The sequence below is a fragment of the Electrona antarctica genome (genome assembly GCF_951216825.1).
Source record: "Electrona antarctica genome assembly, chromosome: 9".
Classification (NCBI taxonomy): Eukaryota; Metazoa; Chordata; class Actinopteri; order Myctophiformes; family Myctophidae; genus Electrona; species Electrona antarctica.
In genome coordinates this window covers 15,945,131-15,963,942 of record NC_136790.1, presented here as the reverse complement: position 1 = coordinate 15,963,942, position 18,812 = coordinate 15,945,131, and the positions used below count along the sequence as shown (strand labels likewise).

Genomic DNA, 18,812 nt, shown 5'->3' with positions numbered 1-18,812 from the left:
TTTTTTAAAATTTTGAGGTCAGGCCTAAATTGGTCAAATGATAAGGGACAATATCGGTGGCACCCAACTGTATGCAGCAAGCTGCCAACTCACGCTCTGATTGGCCGAGCGATTGCCCAGAATCCCCGATTGGATTGGCCGAGCGACGCCACCAGAAATACACAATCCCTGATTGGCCGAGGGGACCCCCAAAACTTCACAATCCCTGATTGTCACCGACGTATGCACGCAGCACCCTGATTGGCCAAGGGTGTCCTTGGCCATTTGCATGTAGGATCCTGTCAGTGGAGCCCAACAGGGGGCCAAGCTCAGATTGCGCCTTTCCTTAACCCCTTTTTGACCTGAGATCAGATTCTAAAAATGTCTTCTACATCCTGACAGTTTTCTGAAAAAGCTATGTTTCTATGTCAGTCGTCCTTCGGTTTTTCAAAAATAGCAGACCTACAAGCTCGTAGCGCTCCACTCGGTGGCGCGCTACGAGCTTGTAGATCTGCTATTTTTCAATAGCTAAATTATAACATAATGCTAACACCAAAAGGGGTTCCCGCCCAAAATTATTACAATCTAATAATGTGCACCAGTGGATCTTGACGAGGGATCCAGGGGGTGCCCTGCAGCTAAATGATTGATAGTTAGGAACCAAATGGACCTTTATGGGTGTGTAACTGAGATGGTTCCATTTGTTGACTCTCAGAGTTAAATAACACAGGTTGTACACAATGTACAGTGTCGATTGGAGGCCCACAGATACAAAAAATAAAATAAAACACTATATCAAATGAGTGTTTGAAGCGTAATGCATATAATAATAATAATAATAATGGATTTTATTTATAATGCACTTTACATTCCTCAGAATCTCAAAGTGCTACAGTAGGCAAAATTATGAAACAATAGGTAAAAGCAGAAAAAAAAGAACATTACATGATTAATTAAAAGCAGGAAACAAAAAACAACAGTTAATGAACACGAGGTCAGAGAATAAAATCAGTGGGTTTGGGGGAAGGCCTTATTAAAAAGGTAGGTCCATGAAATTAAAAAGGTTGAGAATCACTGATGTACACATATAGTACGTATAATATTTATATTACAACGTGCTGAATTTGGCATGAGCAACATGCTAGATGAATAGTGTATTGTAGTGTCTCATCTGCTTTTCATCAACAAACTGTCACTGTGGACTGTACATTTTATAATCCAACCCAAACTGTGAAGCCAGAAAGACAAGGATTACTTGTAGATCACTTGTAGACAAGTAAGACGCGCAAACGCGGGAAGCGAACGCAGCTCGTAAATTGCAATAACAACAATTAGAATAAATTACTTACTTGTTAAGGTTTTTTTTAAGTTAAGTTTTTTTAAATTAAATGTTTTTTGAAGTTATTTTTTTAGTGTGTGTATGTGTGCGTGCGTGCGTGTTTCTTTTTTAGGTTTTTTTTTAAGTTAAGTTTTTTTTAAAGTTTTTCCTTTTTAAGTTTTTCCTTTTTAAGTTTTTTTTTAAGTTAAGTTTTTTTTTAAGTTTTTTTTTTAAGTTAAGTTTTTTGTGTGTGTGCGTTTTTCCTTTTTAATTTTTTTTTTAAGTTAAGTTTTTTTTTAAGTTAAGTTTTTTGTGTGTGTGCGTTTTTCCTTTTTATGTTTTTTTTTTAAGTTAAGTTTTTTTTTAAGTTAAGTTTTTTTTTTAAGTTAAGTTGTTTGTGTGTGTGCGTTTTTCCTTTTTACGTTTTTTTTTTAAGTTAAGTTTTTTTTTAAGTTAAGTTTTTTTTTAAGTTAAGTTTTTTGTGTGTGTGTGCGTTTATCCTTTTTAATTATTTTTTTTAAGTTAAGTTTTTTTTTAAGTTAGTTTTTTTTTAAGTTAAGTTTTTTGTGTGTGTGTGTGTGTGTGCGTGTGTGCGTGCGTGCGTTTGTGTGTGTGTGTGTGTGTGTGCGTGCATGTGTGTGTGTTTTTGTGTGTGATACAGCTGCGCCCTCTGGTGGTGGGCGGGTGGTGTTACAGCGTGACACACAGACACACAGACACACACACACACACACACACAGACGTGATCTGCTGGGTCTCATAGTAAATGCTCACTGCGTTCGCAATCAGATTATGTTGGCTATATTTGTCATATTACGAAGTATGGTTAATGTGTGTGTGTGTGTGTGTGTGGCTGTGTCTTTATGTACCAATGATTCATAGGGCCAGGCCAGTATACACACCTCTGATTCGTAATGCAACGAGTTGCAACTTGCAACCGCAAACTGCACCTGCAACAGATTTCTCCCCGCAACTCCCTTTAACACATTGAGAGCCCACGCAAAACTGCCCAAAAATCACTTTCACCGAACTTTTTAATTTGAAATGTTTTATAGTTTCTGAGTTATTTAATTTAAACGCCAAATGCATTCTCAATGGCGAAAACACAAACTTTGGCACCACGTATTAAAAAAAAAAAAAATCATTGTTTTGATTTTTGATTTTTGATTTTTTTTTCAAAGACGTCCACAGACGTCTTGGGCTCTGCCCGTGCGGTAATACCAAAGACGTCCACAGACGTCTTGGGCACAAAATGTTACTGTAGTCTAGGTCAGGGGTCTGCAACCTTATTAAATGAAGTGCCATGTTTGTATTTTCTAGATCGTCAGTGTGCCATATCAACATGAATGAATTTTAATGACACCACGTGAAAAATTCCAACATATTTTGCTTGGCCACAATTTTTCCTTTTTAAATATTTTCTTTCACGTTGTTATAGTGATCATTATACTCAGGGCAATAACAGAGTTCAGTTTTAATGAATGTGGAATGCAGGATGTAATTTACACACAAAATGTGAGGGATTTGACTCATTTTTTTAAATAGTTTATTTAAAACCAAAAATACTCTCTCAAACACTTGCCAGTGTGCCAGTGATCACCCTCCTTTGTGCCAATGTTGGCACTGGTGCCTAAGGTTGCCTACCCCTGGTCTAGGTAGTACAGAAACACTGGTGCCTAAGGTTGCCTACCCCTGGTCTAGGTAGTACAGAAACTCCTCCACTGGTGCCTAAGGTTGCCTACCCCTGGTCTAGGTAGTACAGAAACTCCTCCACTGGTGTCTAAGGTTGCCTACCCCTGGTCTAGGTAGTACAGAAACTCCTCCACTGGTGTCTAAGGTTGCCTACCCCTGGTCTAGGTAGTACAGAAACTCCTCCACTGGTGCCTAAGGTTGCCTACCCCTGGTCTAGGTAGTACAGAAACTCCTCCACTGGTGCCTAAGGTTGCCTACCCCTGGTCTAGGTAGTACAGAAACTCCTCCACTGGTGCCTAAGGTTGCCTACCCCTGGTCTAGGTAGTACAGAAACTCCTCCACTGGTGCCTAAGGTTGCCTACCCCTGGTCTAGGTAGTACAGAAACTCCTCCACTGGTGCCTAAGGTTGCCTACCCCTGGTCTAGGTAGTACAGAAACTCCTCCACTGGTGCCTAAGGTTGCCTACCCCTGGTCTAGGTAGTACAGAAACTCCTCCAACTGGGATCCGAAGCAGCAGCAGCAGCAGCAGCAGCAGCAGCAGTGTCAGATGTTCTGTTATGTTCACAAAATAGGGCATCCTTTGTTCTTGTTGCAGGATCCTGCTAATAACGACGACACAAAGCAGAATCAGGTTTCTGTCAGTGCAGTGCATGGGTTCCCACTAGTTCCCACTGCCACGGATATAGAGGACCTTCAGTCAGCCAGCTATAGTGTCAGGTTCCTCTTGTTCCAGGTGGAGTACAAACTGCCTACACATTAGAAAGGAACAATAAAGGTCAGGGTTAAAGGGATATTTCACTTTCAAATACAATACAATTCAATACAAAAAACGTTCGCTCTGAAAGAATATATATTCAAAGATTTGTGGCGCATTTTTACGATTTTTCTAAAATAGCAGACCTACAAGCTCGTAGCGCGCCACTCGGTGCCGCGCTATGAGCTTGTAGATCTGCTATTTTTCAATAGCTAAAGTATAGCATAATGCTCAGTTAAAACACCATAATTCATCATAATTGCCAGCGTTGCGGCGTTCAGAGTATGCAGCCAATACGGCTTCACACTTGCAGTGCTCAGAGTATGGGTTTTAATGCCGTTCAGACTATGGGTTTTATGGGCACATCTCCTATTGGCTTAGGAGGCAGCCAGCCAATCATGACTAAGTTGCTACTAAGGTCACTATAGCATGGTCGACAGTAGAGGTAGAATAACATGTTGTCCAGCCTGCTTTTCAAGCAGCTGGCAAAAACATTTATCAAAAAGGTAATCACGGCCCGGCCTTCACGCATTAGAATGCACTTCTAATTACAGGATGGGGCGCCTGATGGAGGGGAAAGGAACTGGTTGGATTGGAATAACGTGTTCCTTCTCAGTACGTCCTACCGGGGAAACTCCATCCTGTCAGGTGACAAGAAGCCTTAGGGTATATATGAATAGAGACGGCATTTGGTATTGCAGTGCTGGGCCAAACTCATGAACGTGCTGGTCCGTTGACTATCATTGCGCACGTTCACATGTGAACGCTGTTTCAGTGCAATGATAGTCAACGGCCAGCGCGTTCATGAGTTTGGCCCAATCGATCCCAGAATGCACTCTGTTCCTACCCGGAAGGAGGAGTGAAATCGCCTCATGCGCTTTTGAGCAACTTAATGCAAGTGGATGGGAGGAGGAATCTGGTGCCGTCTCTATTCATATATACTCTAAGCAAGAAGCGGCCTTCCCACTTCTCATGCATTGAAGGAAGCATGAGCTCAGTTTGGGGCTCTCCCCAGGTTGGCAGAGGGAGAGTAGTTCCCAGGATTACAGCTTAGGCAATTGGCACCCGGTGAAAATAAATAGGGGTTACACGATTTTTCCCTTACTTTTTTAATTTATTTTTTCATATATATTTTTTCATGTTTATTTCATTTGAAAGTGAAATATCCCTTTAGTTAACAGGATTCAGGATTTATTTGGTGTACTCATTTAATTCAGTTGTAACGTCTACATAATACAGTACGAGGGCATAAACGTATGACCTTATTGGCTCCGTAGATTTTCCCATCGTCGCTCGGCCAATCAGAGCATGAGTTGGCAGCTTTCTGCGTATGTCGGTGGTCCCTTTGACCCTTTGGATCGCCTCCTTGTGTTGGTGGTCCCTTTGACCCTTTGGATTGCCTCCTTGTGTTGGTGGTCCCTTTGACCCTTTGGATCGCCTCCTTGTGTTGGTGGTCCCTTTGACCCTTTGGATCGCCTCCTTGTGTTGGTGGTCCCTTTGACCCTTTGGATCGCCTCCTTGTGTTGGTGGTCCCTTTGACCCTTTGGATCGCCTCCTTGTGTTGGTGGTCCCTTTGACCCTTTGGATTGCCTCCTTGTGTTGGTGGTACCTTTGACCCTTTGGATTGCCTCCTTGTGTTGGTGGTACCTTTGACCCTTTGGATCGCCTCCTTGTGTTGGTGGTCCCTTTGACCCTTTGGATCGCCTCCTTGTGTTGGTGGTCCCTTTGACCCTTTGGATCGCCTCCTTGTGTTGGTGGTCCCTTTGACCCTTTGGATCGCCTCCTTGTGTTGGTGGTCCCTTTGACCCTTTGGATTGCCTCCTTGTGTTGGTGGCGTTTAAAAGACGTATGTGGATGACGTAACCACTCCTGACTTGTTTGGCCAGGCTTTTTTTTGAGTGGCGCTAGCCGCTCCATATGCACAGCTTTGTTTCCCCTTCTGAACCAAACATCTGCGGTGAAAACAATGTATTTTAACTTGTCACTTGCAGGCTGCATGAACAGCGCTCGAGCGCTCAGTTGTCTGCCCCCTCAATGTCGTAACTGTCTTACTCTATGGCTCTGCCCGAGGATAACATACTACAGACGGCAGTCACTTGGAGTAACGGCATTGGTTATCCTACCTTATGACATCATCACTCAACGACGTCACTGTCATTGTCACAACCATGTCCTATAAAATTAAATGTCATTCACTAACCTTTTTGAACAATAATTCATGTGAATAACTGAAGATAAGTTGTCAACGCTGCCGATCCGGACTGTCTGCTGTGTAGAACAGAGCATTACCAGAAGATACCTGGACTTTGACTGTGCTGACGATTGATTCGCTAACAAGAGCATAACATCGGCTATATTCAAATCAAACTCATCAGATTTGGCTTTGTGGATTCGTCAAACTTTGTGAGTCATTTGTTCCACTGAACCAATATAAGCAGTACGACTCTGCTTTTACATAGCGAGACTTAAACTACGGTGTCAGAAATGTTCTGCTGGACGCTGCATCTGAGTCGAGGACCACCGGTGTACGAACGTGGTGTTGCAGTTGGAGACGAGATGTACTGCTTTGGAGAGGGCTATAATGACACCATGGATCAGATTTATGGGCATGTTTTCAACACAGTGTCTTTAAGCTGGAGGAAGTCGGCCCGGGTGACAATTGAAAGCGGAGAACGTCACCATAAGGTTCCATCCTCGCGCAACGGCCACTCGGCTGTGCTGGTTGAAAATGTCATCTACCTCTGGGGAGGTAACCACAACTACTCACGTGGGGTCTGTAATGTGCTTCATACATTTGATGTGGACACCCACAAATGGTTTAAACCCAGAGTTTCTGGGACGGTTCCAGAGGGGAGGAGTGAGCACTCAGCCTGTGTCTTGGGGAAGACCATGTTTATCCATGGAGGGTGGACCCAGCTGACTGGATGCACTAATGACACCTACAAGTTGGACACTGACACACTGGTCTGGTCTTTAATTAACTCCAGAGGAACTCCACCTCCTGCTTCATTGGGACAAAGATGTTTGTATTTGGGGGCAGCAGGGATTGGGATCAGTGCTACAACACCATCAGAGTGTTTGAAACAGAGACCAACTCTTGGCTAAACACACCTTCTGCACAGATCCTTCCAGAAGGACGCTGGTTACAGTCAGCCTTTGCCTACAATGGAGAGTTGTACATATTTGGTGACCAGGACTCCAATGATCTGTGGAAAGTCTGTCCCGAGACCCTGTCCTTGAAGAAAGTTGAGCCCAAGGGGAAAAGCCTGTCTAAGATGAATAGTATGCGCTGCTGCATGGTGGGAGATCGTGTCATCCTCCACGGAGGGTATGACACACCAGATGAACTGAACATCTTGGACTTAAATCCTAGTCTGAAGACGTTATGTAAACTAGCAGTTATTCAGCATGGTCTGGACTATGCGGGACTCACAAGCGATGTCAGGTGGGAACTGGATGCCATGGCTACCAACAGCATCCATCCATCCATCCATCCATCTTCAACCGCTTATCCGCGGGGGCAACAGCTCCACCAGAGAGCTTCAGACTTCTCTCTCCAGAGTAACATTAGTGACTTCCTCCTGGGGGATCCCGAGACATTCCAATTCTCACCCTATCGCTAAGGGAGATGCCAGCCACCCGTTGGAGAAAACTCATTTTGGCCGCTTGTATTCGCGATATACCAACAGCAACAGAAAATAAAACAATCACTAAATTAACAAACAGAAGGAGGAGAAATGACTCGTTGGCACGGATTCATAATCCACAGATCACCTGAGCACAGTCCATAATGTGCGTCTGTGTTTCACAGAGAGAGGAATGATTTTTGCGAACGCAGTGATTGCGAACGCAGTGAGCACTAACTATAGAAGCTGGCCTAAACTGTCTGTCTGTCTGTGTGTGTGTGTCACGCTGTAACACCACCGGCCCACCACCAGAGGGCGCAGCTTTATCACACACAAAAAACACACACACACACACACACACACACACACACACACACACACACACACACACACACACACACACACACACACACACACACACACAAAAACTTAACTTAAAAAAATACTTAAAAAGAAAAAACTTAAAAAGAAAAAACTTAAAAAACAAACCTTACAAAAAAAACCTTCAAGAAAACTTACAAAAAAAAACTAAAACACACACGCTCGCACACATACACACACACACACACACACACACACAAAATAACTTAGAAAATCACACCCGTGTGAACTGAGTGGTGTAAGGTCTTATATAGACTGATCAGCTGTGGTCTGACGTAATGTCAGTGACGCAATGTCTCATTCCGGCCAATCACAATGCACCATGCTCATTTTTTGGTGCACAGACAGACAGACAGACAGACTAACAAAGCCAGTTGTAGGAGTGGTTTACACCACTCAAAAAAACCTTAAAAACTTAAAATAACTAAACCTTAAGAAAGTACGTAATTTATTCTAATTGTTGTTATTGCAATTTACGAGCTGCGTTCGCTTCCTGCGTTCGCGCGTCTTACTTGTTAATACGAATGCTTCTTGTTTGGTAGCTGCACCAAATTAGCAAATGTGATTGCCGCTAGTCTGAAAACCCACCTCTTCAGACTCCACCATGGCCCGTAGCACTTGCCCTAGCCTAGCCCCTTAGATAGCACATTATGTAGACTTAGATAGTATTTTAAACAGACTTATAGCTTGTTACGTAGACAGCTCTAGAATTGCACTTTATGTAGTCATAGCACTTTATAGTACACATGTATAATATATTATATAGTATAGTATGTATAGTTTACATAGATACTCCACTGTTACGTTCTTAGTCTACGCATGATTCATGATAACTACTTTTTATATATGTGATGTATGCCATGCTTTTGTTATTGCTTAATGTAAGTCGCTCTGGATTAAGAGCGTCTGCTAAATGCCTAAATTGTAAATTGTAACCTAGAGCCATTCATACGTTGGCGAGAAGAGCGCAATTCAACATAATCAATGAAAACCCTGAAATGACGAGACATCTCGTAAATGATAGGGAATGTGTTAACTCTCGAATTCTTTGAATGTGTGTGAGAGAACTGGAGTAGCAGCCGAGGTTTGCAAGACCTGTTGTTGTTTAAAAGTGATGTAACGTCAAATGTCCTGGGTCAAACTGTTGTGGTGTGGGGGGATTGGTGTAGCGGGGAGCACCCCTCTGTCTTCTACCTTTTTTCCCCTGGCATATGGAACCTAACGGCTCCATTTGGGGCCGGACCGGTTCGTACCGGTTCGACCGTTGTTCGTACTACCAGTACATCCCTATGTCTGCATGGTGGTGTGGGCCGGGGCTGGGCCCGTTGTTCGTACTACCAGTACACCAGTCACACAGAAGCACATCATCTACTCTGCTTTTCATATTATGTCACATACTTTTTGAAATATTTACCTTTATTTTGATTATTAATTATGGAAGCCGACAATGGGGCTCTGATTGGGCTGAAAGTAACCTTTTGGAGTAATATCCTGTCCATAATCATCAAGATTAAAACAAAACAAAAAAGGGTTTAATTACTTCACTTCATGCACAATGAATTGAGAATATATGAAAGTTTCACTTTTTGAATTGAACTTTTGCATAATATTATATTACATTTTTGAGAAGGAGCTGTACTGTATATATCATAGTCATAACTAACATCACATGCTGGCTACATGGAGAACATTCATGTGCACAAAGTACTGATATTTCAGATTTCAGATTTATTGAAGGGGATAGCCCCTTGAGATACAGCATCTCATTTTAGAGGGGGACCCGTAACATACAAACAAGATACATAAGCTATAGATATACAGACATAAGTTATAGTAAATTAAAAGATAATTCATAACGTGTTGTATTGCAATAATGTGTAGTTGTCATAAAATCCCAGGCACACCAAAATCAGTTACTTTACAAGAAGTCTACACATTTACAGAATCTAGAAGAATTGTTATTTTGATCGACGTTTGCCTGTTGTCTCCTAATACCACATCAATAGAGCATGGAATTGTGGACAAAATCTTATCCAATGACAACAAAATATTCAAAGTCTTGGGTCTGAGAGGCTAAAGCTCATCAAATGGTGGTCCGTGTCTCAAATGCCGAATAAATAGTGGACCTTGATGTGAAAAGGGTTGAAAACCACTGGCGTATAAATGGTGCATTTATATAGTGCACACACACCGATGGCAGAGGAAACCATGCAAGGCACCAGGATTGAACTGATCCAGTGTTGTTTTTGGCAGGAGATTTTGATTTTAGTTTTAGTCGTAGTCTCTTGAATAGCTTCCATTTAGTTTCAGTCACATTTTAGTCACCCGAAATGTTTTAGTGTTAGTCTAGTTTTAGTCGACTAAATATCATAAGATTTTAGTCGACTACATCTACAGTTGATTTAGTCGACTGAAATGCATTTTGGCGGGCCTTGATGCCGTCGTAATGACTGTTTTTACACTTGCCGATCTACAAGCTCACATCGCGTCGCGCTGCGACGCGTTGTGAGCTTGTAGATCTGCTATTTTCAGCATGCAACCAATTGTAAAATGACTCGTGTCTTTTACTTATACTGGATCTTGTCCACTATAGTCCCTGCCTAACATTTTAGTCCAGTTTTTATTTGTTGACGAAATTGTCAGTATATTTAGTCTTAGTTTTAGTCATCATAGCTTAGTTTTTATTTAGTTTCCATGTAGTTTTCGTCAGTGAAAAAAGGTAGTCGACGAACATCACATCCAGTTGACTCATGGTAGTATGTATAGTGTACTCTAGTATCCAGTTGACTCATGGTAGTATGTATAGTGTACTCTAGTATCCAGTTGACTCATGGTAGTGTGTATAGTGTACTCTAGTATCCAGTTGACTCATGGTAGTGTGTATAGTGTACTCTAGTATCCAGTTGACTCATGGTAGTGTGTATAGTGTACTCTAGTATCCACTATCCAGTTGACTCATGGTAGTGTGTATAGTGTACTCTAGTATCCAGTTGACTCATGGTAGTATGTATAGTGTACTCTAGTATCCAGTTGACTCATGGTAGTGTGTATAGTGTACTCTAGTATCCAGTTGACTCATGGTAGTGTGTATAGTGTACTCTAGTATCCAGTTGACTCATGGTAGTGTGTATAGTGTACTCTAGTATCCAGTTGACTCATGGTAGTGTGTATAGTGTACTCTAGTATCCAGTTGACTCATGGTAGTATGTATAGTGTACTCTAGTATCCAGTTGACTCATGGTAGTATGTATAGTGTACTCTAGTATCCAGTTGACTCATGGTAGTGTGTATAGTGTACCCTAGTATCCAGTTGACTCATGGTAGTATGTATAGTGTACTCTAGTATCCAGTTGACTCATGGTAGTGTGTATAGTGTACTCTAGTATCCAGTTGACTCATGGTAGTATGTATAGTGTACTCTAGTATCCAGTTGACTCATGGTAGTATGTATAGTGTACTCTAGTATCCAGTTGACTCATGGTAGTATGTATAGTGTACTCTAGTATCCAGTTGACTCATGGTAGTGTGTATAGTGTACTCTAGTATCCAGTTGACTCATGGTAGTGTGTATAGTGTACTCTAGTATCCAGTTGACTCATGGTAGTATGTATAGTGTACTCTAGTATCCAGTTGACTCATGGTAGTGTGTATAGTGTACTCTAGTATCCAGTTGACTCATGGTAGTGTGTATAGTGTACTCTAGTATCCAGTTGACTCATGGTAGTATGTATAGTGTACTCTAGTATCCAGTTGACTCATGGTAGTATGTATAGTGTACTCTAGTATCCAGTTGACTCATGGTAGTGTGTATAGTGTACTCTAGTATCCAGTTGACTCATGGTAGTATGTATAGTGTACTCTAGTATCCAGTTGACTCATGGTAGTATGTATAGTGTACTCTAGTATCCAGTTGACTCATGGTAGTGTGTGCTTCATGTCGTTGTGATTGGCAGAGATCCGTAACCAGCTGGTGGAGCAGTTTAAGTGTCTGGAGCAGCAGTCGGACTCTCGCATCCAGCTGCTGCAGGACCTGCAGGAGTTCTTCCGACGCAAGGCGGAGCTCCAGCTGGAGTACTCGCGCAGCCTGGAGAAACTGGCTGAGAGGTTCTCCAACAAGATCCGCAGCTCCAGGGAACACCACATGTTCAGGTGAGTTGCCCTCACTGTGCACTGTGCACTGTGTGTGTGTGTGTGTGTGTGTGTGTGTGTGTGTGTGTGTGTGTGTGTGTGTGTGTGTGTGTGTGTGTGTGTGTGTGTGTGTGTGTGTGTGTGTGTGTGTGTGTGTGTGTGTGTGTGTGTGTGTGTGTGTGTGTGTGTGTGTGTGTGTGGGTCGGGCTGATGTAGCCATTATTTGACTTTCTTGACAGATATTGGTATCGACTATTATGCAGCCGGTGAGTCCCGAAATAAAATCGACATTGCGTAACAAATATTGCATGTTACTTTACACATTCCTAGACATGTTACTTTACATATTCCTAGACATGTTACTTTACATATTCCTAGACATGTTACTTTACATATTCCTAGACATGTTACTTTACATATTCCTAGACATGTTACTTTACATATTCCTAGACATTCATGTTACTTTACATATTCCTAGACATTTTCTGTTGCTCCTCATTCCCCCATCATGCCCTTATTCTTTATGTTCAGTCTTAACCCATTTTGGGGGCGGGAACCCCTTTTGGTGTTAGCATTATGTTATGCTTTAGCTATTGAAAAATAGCAGATCTACAAGCTCATAGCGCGCCACTCGGTGGCGCGCTATGAGCTTGTAGATCTGCTATTTTTGAAAAATCGAAGAACGACTGACACAGAAACATAGCTTTTTCAGAAAACTGTCAGGATGTAGAAGACATTTTTAGAATCTGATCTCAGGTCAAAATGGGTTAACTATTTGGACAAAATATTCAAAATCCGGGGTCCGAGAGGCAAACATGGTCAAAATGGTGGTCCGTGGCTCAAATGCCAAATATACTGTTTAATGGGCCTTGATATGAAAAAAGGTTGAAAACCACAGTTCTAAGAGAAGCAGAAATTGAAGTGGTGGATGCAGCAAAGGTTCTGATGCCTGATGGTTCTGATGGACCTGGTTCTGATGCCATCTGATCACTGGCTGATTCACTCACATGAAGAAAGGCTTTACTACAGCCTGCCTGCTGGACCCGACCCGCTGCTAATCACCGTGCCTTAATGTTTGATTACAGTGCAGCCCTATGCGGCAGAATGCTCCTCCATTATGTTTGTGTGAGCACTCTGTGTGTGTGTGTGTGTGTGTGTGTGTGTGTGTGTGTGTGTGTGTGTGTGTTCCATTATGTTTATGTGTGCGCTGTGTGTGAACTTGTACTCTCAACATCTGTAGGACATTTTAACGGTTGGCTGCAGTAATAATGAGAACGCACAGCTGATAAGTCAGCAGGACCTGGGATATGTGTGTGTGTGTGTGTGTGTGTGTGTGTGTGTGTGTGTGTGTGTGTGTGTGTGTGTGTGTGTGTGTGTGTGTGTGTGTGTGTGTGTGTGTGTGTGTGTGTGTGTGTGTGTGTGTGTGTGTGTGTGTGTGTGTGTGTGTGTGTGTGTGTGTGTGTGTGTGTGTGTGTGTGTGTGTGTGTGTGTGTGTGTGTGTGTGTGCTGGAGCCGGATCGATATCAGATTTTTTTTTATGTCCTTTCTTTTTCGATCCCGATTTTTGATAAATCTAGAGCTTAGATACTCTAGATATCTAAGCTCTAGATTTATACTTGGTTGCATGCCATGTCATGCACCGAAAAGCTCTGGGACGTGTGAATCTGAATCAACGTGTGCACAAAAATAGAAGTTTAGATCCATTTAAGTCGCGTGTGTGCACACGTGTGTGCACGCGTGTGTGCATGCATCTGTGTGTGTGTGCGTGTGTTAACGTAACATACGTGCATGACGCGTGCAGGAGAGCCGTGACTGTGTGTCGTCCACTGTACTGAGGTCTTGTGGAGTTGGACGGGGTAATTGATAGCAGCTGTACGTTTTAAAGGAGCCAGGCTACGCGCTACACCCTGGTCCCCGAGGCGAGGTTGAGGCGAGGCCTGCTCTCCTGCTGCAGGCTGAAGGCGTCTGAGGGCTTGTGCACTACACGGTAGATCTTCTCCAGACAGGAGGACAGATCCCCACAGCATTGAGTCAGGCTAAAGCGTGCTCATTTCTAACCGTGCAAGTTGACCTGGCTTACGCTTGTCCCTCGCTGCAGGTCCTTGGATGCCCCCCAATGCACGCACGCACGCGAGCGCGCACGCACGCACGCACGCACGCACGCACGCACGCACGCACGCGTACTCCAGCGGCGATGTGCGAGTTAACAAAAAACGACTCATTACACTTTGATTGCCCACACTTCTTTATGAGGGCTGTGCTACTGTGCTTCCTCTGGCCTCCATTAACTCAACTAAATAGATGGATTAAAAAATGTTCCACGCTCACCAATTATGTTTGACTGTAGGCTCGTTAGAGAGAGAGCTACTGCACTCTGCATAATTTGTCTGCACTTATTATTGATCCCCCGGTCTTTTAGTTTTCTGTTTCTTAACCCATTTAGGCCTGACGTCGAAATAAAAAAAAACGTTCGCTCTGAAAGAATATATATTCAAAGATTTGTGCCGCATTTTCACAATTTAAAAAAAATAGCAGACCTACAAGCTTGTAGCGCGCCACTCGGTGGCACGATACAAGCTTGTAGATCTGCTATTTTTCAATAGCTAAATATATGTATGATAATATAATGCTTAGTTAAAACACCAAAAGGGGTTCCCGTCCAGAATGGCTTAAACAAGCCAGAGACAGCATGCCTCATGATGGCTTTAAACAAGCCAGAGACAGCATGCCTCATGATGACAATATCATTAATTTAAACAAGCCAGAGACAGCGTGCCTCATGACAATATCATGAGTTTAAACAAGCCAGAGACAGCATGCCTCATGATGACAATATCATGAGTTTAAACAAGCCAGAGACAGCATGCCTCATGATGACAATATCATTAATTTAAACAAGCCAGAGACAGCGTGCCTCATGACAATATCATGAGTTTAAACAAGCCAGAGACAGCATGCCTCATGATGACAATATCATGAGTTTAAACAAGCCAGAGACAGCATGCCTCATGATGACAATATCATTAATTTAAACAAGCCAGAGACAGCGTGCCTCATGATGACAATATCATTAATTTAAACAAGCCAGAGACAGCATGCCTCATGATGACAATATCATTAATTTAAACAAGCCAGAGACAGCATGCCTCATGATGACAATATCATTAATTTAAACAAGCCAGAGACAGCATGCCTCATGATGACAATATCATTAATTTAAACAAGCCAGAGACAGCATGCCTCATGATGACAATATCATTAATTTAAACAAGCCAGAGACAGCATGCCTCATGATGACAATATCATTAATTTAAACAAGCCAGAGACAGCATGCCTCATGATGACAATATCATTAATTTAAACAAGCCAGAGACAGTGTGCCTCATGATGACAATATCATGAATTTAAACAAGCCAGAGACAGCGTGCCTCATGACAATATCATGAATTTAAACAAGCCAGAGACAGCGTGCCTCATGATGGCTTTAAACAAGCCAGAGACAGCATGCCTCATGATGACAATATCATGAGTTTAAACAAGCCAGAGACAGCATGCCTCATGATGACAATATCATTAATTTAAACAAGCCAGAGACAGCGTGCCTCATGACAATATCATGAGTTTAAACAAGCCAGAGACAGCATGCCTCATGATGACAATATCATGAGTTTAAACAAGCCAGAGACAGCATGCCTCATGATGACAATATCATTAATTTAAACAAGCCAGAGACAGCGTGCCTCATGATGACAATATCATTAATTTAAACAAGCCAGAGACAGCATGCCTCATGATGACAATATCATTAATTTAAACAAGCCAGAGACAGCATGCCTCATGATGACAATATCATTAATTTAAACAAGCCAGAGACAGCATGCCTCATGATGACAATATCATTAATTTAAACAAGCCAGAGACAGCATGCCTCATGATGACAATATCATTAATTTAAACAAGCCAGAGACAGCATGCCTCATGATGACAATATCATTAATTTAAACAAGCCAGAGACAGCATGCCTCATGATGACAATATCATTAATTTAAACAAGCCAGAGACAGTGTGCCTCATGATGACAATATCATGAATTTAAACAAGCCAGAGACAGCGTGCCTCATGACAATATCATGAATTTAAACAAGCCAGAGACAGCGTGCCTCATGATGGCTTTAAACAAGCCAGAGACAGCATGCCTCATGATGACAATATCATGAGTTTAAACAAGCCAGAGACAGCATGCCTCATGATGACAATATCATGAGTTTAAACAAGCCAGAGACAGCATGCCTCATGATGACAATATCATTAATTTAAACAAGCCAGAGACAGCATGCCTCATGATGACAATATCATTAATTTAAACAAGCCAGAGACAGCGTGCCTCATGATGACAATATCATTAATTTAAACAAGCCAGAGACAGCGTGCCTCATGATGACAATATCATGAATTTAAACAAGCCAGAGACAGCGTGCCTCATGATGACAATATCATGAGTTTAAACAAGCCAGAGACAGCATGCCTCATGATGACAATATCATGAGTTTAAACAAGCCAGAGACAGCATGCCTCATGATGACAATATCATGAGTTTAAACAAGCCAGAGACAGCGTGCCTCATGATGACAATATCATGAATTTAAACAAGCCAGAGACAGCATGCCTCATGATGACAATATCATGAGTTTAAACAAGCCAGAGACAGCGTGCCTCATGATGACAATATCATTAATTTAAACAAGCCAGAGACAGCGTGCCTCATGACAATATCATGAATTTAAACAAGCCAGAGACAGCGTGCCTCATGACAATATCATGAATTTAAACAAGCCAGAGACAGCGTGCCTCATGACAATATCATGAGTTTAAACAAGCCAGAGACAGCATGCCTCATGATGACAATATCATGCATTTAAACAAGCCAGAGACAGCATGCCTCATGACAATATCATGAATTTAAACAGGCCAGAGACAGCATGCCTCATGACAATATCATGAATTTAAACAAGCCAGAGACAGCGTGCCTCATGACAATATCATGAGTTTAAACAAGCCAGAGACAGCATGCCTCATGATGACAATATCATGCATTTAAACAAGCCAGAGACAGCATGCCTCATGACAATATCATGAATTTAAACAAGCCAGAGACAGCATGCCTCATGACAATATCATGAATTTAAACAAGCCAGAGACAGCGTGCCTCATGATGACAATATCATGAGTTTAAACAAGCCAGAGACAGCATGCCTCATGATGACAATATCATGAATTTAAACAAGCCAGAGACAGCATGCCTCATGATGACAATATCATGAATTTAAACAAGCCAGAGACAGCATGCCTCATGATGACAATATCATGAATTTAAACAAGCCAGAGACAGCGTGCCTCATGATGACAATATCATGAATTTAAACAAGCCAGAGACAGCGTGCCTCATGATGACAATATCATGAATTTAAACAAGCCAGAGACAGCATGCCTCATGATGACAATATCATGAATTTCATTTCTCACGATTGATTTCAGTCATTTGGATTCCACAGATTTGGGGATTTTTGGCTGATAAAGTGTAGCCGTAGTAGGTAGGTACACTAAGCTAATAATAGATTTTAAGAATTTGAAATGGTCAAACTATAGCATTAGAATACATGCTTCGAATCTGTTCATATTCAGAAGACCCTAATGGTCACACATATTTAATACAAGGTGATATCACCTTCTATCCCCCCGCCATATTATGTGAAATCAAAGATATTATGTGTGATTTCACATAATATGGGACATAGAAGTCATCATACACCCCCCTGTCCACAGCTGGGCTTTGTAGTAATGATTTGCATGATCTGCAAAATCAGTCAATATCCTAATTGGCTTACTTAAAATGACCACCATGTGAATATGCCTGAATAAATGGCACACAAACTTGCCATTGCTTTGTGAAAATTCAGAACAGAGCAGCCAGTAAAACAAAGTCAATTGGCCAGGGAGATCTTACACAATTTTGCTGGGTCTTAATACTATACCAGTACATAATAGGCCCTTAGCCTATTGTCTTTAACCCACACAGGGCACTGTTAATACAGCTTTATTATCAAGCTTGAAGCCCGCTGTAATTCATGGCGTTATACTGTAGTGTGGCTGTGTGTGAACTTACAACAGTGGGTCTGTAAATTCACAGTACTTATTCTGTCCATATATACAGTGCACACAGTATTTGGCAGCTTTACTGCCTGCATGCCCTCCTTTTAGGCTAATTAAGATGCGGGTAAATATCTCAGGACTATCCCCACCACCACTACACAGTCTTGGAATACACACACCACTATACGACCACAGCACTCCCGTTACACCCAGGGAGAGTCTGGGAGGAGTATCGGTATGTATGCATGCAAGGAGATCCTCACATGCAGCTCAATCACTTCCATCTGTCTTTCTTCCTTACATCACAGCCAGTTAAAGCACCGTAGTACCGTATTGTGCCGAATATAAGACTACTCTGATTATCCCATTTTGGGCGGGAACCCCTTTTGGTGTTAGCATTATGTTATGCTTTAGCTATTGAAAAATAGCAGATCTACAAGCTCATAGCGCGCCACCGAGTGGCGCGCTACGAGCTTGTAGGTCTGCTATTTTTGAAAAATCAAAGAACCACTGACATAGAAACATAGCTTTTTCAGAAAACTGTCAGGATGTAGAAGACATTTTTAGAATCAAGACTCATTTGTGGAAAAAGAACATTGAATGTCAAATGGTCTAGTCCCTATAATACGCCCCCGTTATTTTAGGATATTTCCATTGGAAAACAACATACCGTCGTCTTATATTCAGGCCAATAGGGGTACATATATTTGAGTACTTTTTTATTTTTAAAGATATTTTTTTTTGGCTTTTTCCGCCTTTATTGATAGGTTGAAAGTAGACTGAC

The 18,812-nt window shown here is 42.0% G+C and overlaps 1 protein-coding gene across 2 annotated transcripts in view; it reads left to right on the top strand.

Moving 5' to 3' along the window:
* srgap3 (SLIT-ROBO Rho GTPase activating protein 3) overlaps positions 1–18,812 on the top strand; it is a 140,688-nt gene that overhangs the window by 20,753 nt on the left and 101,123 nt on the right. For both annotated transcript variants that reach the window (XM_079510060.1, XM_079510061.1), the window contains exon 2: positions 11,704–11,899. In XM_079510060.1, coding sequence (XP_079366186.1) covers positions 11,704–11,899 — 196 coding nt within the window. The remainder of the gene's footprint in view (positions 1–11,703; positions 11,900–18,812) is intronic.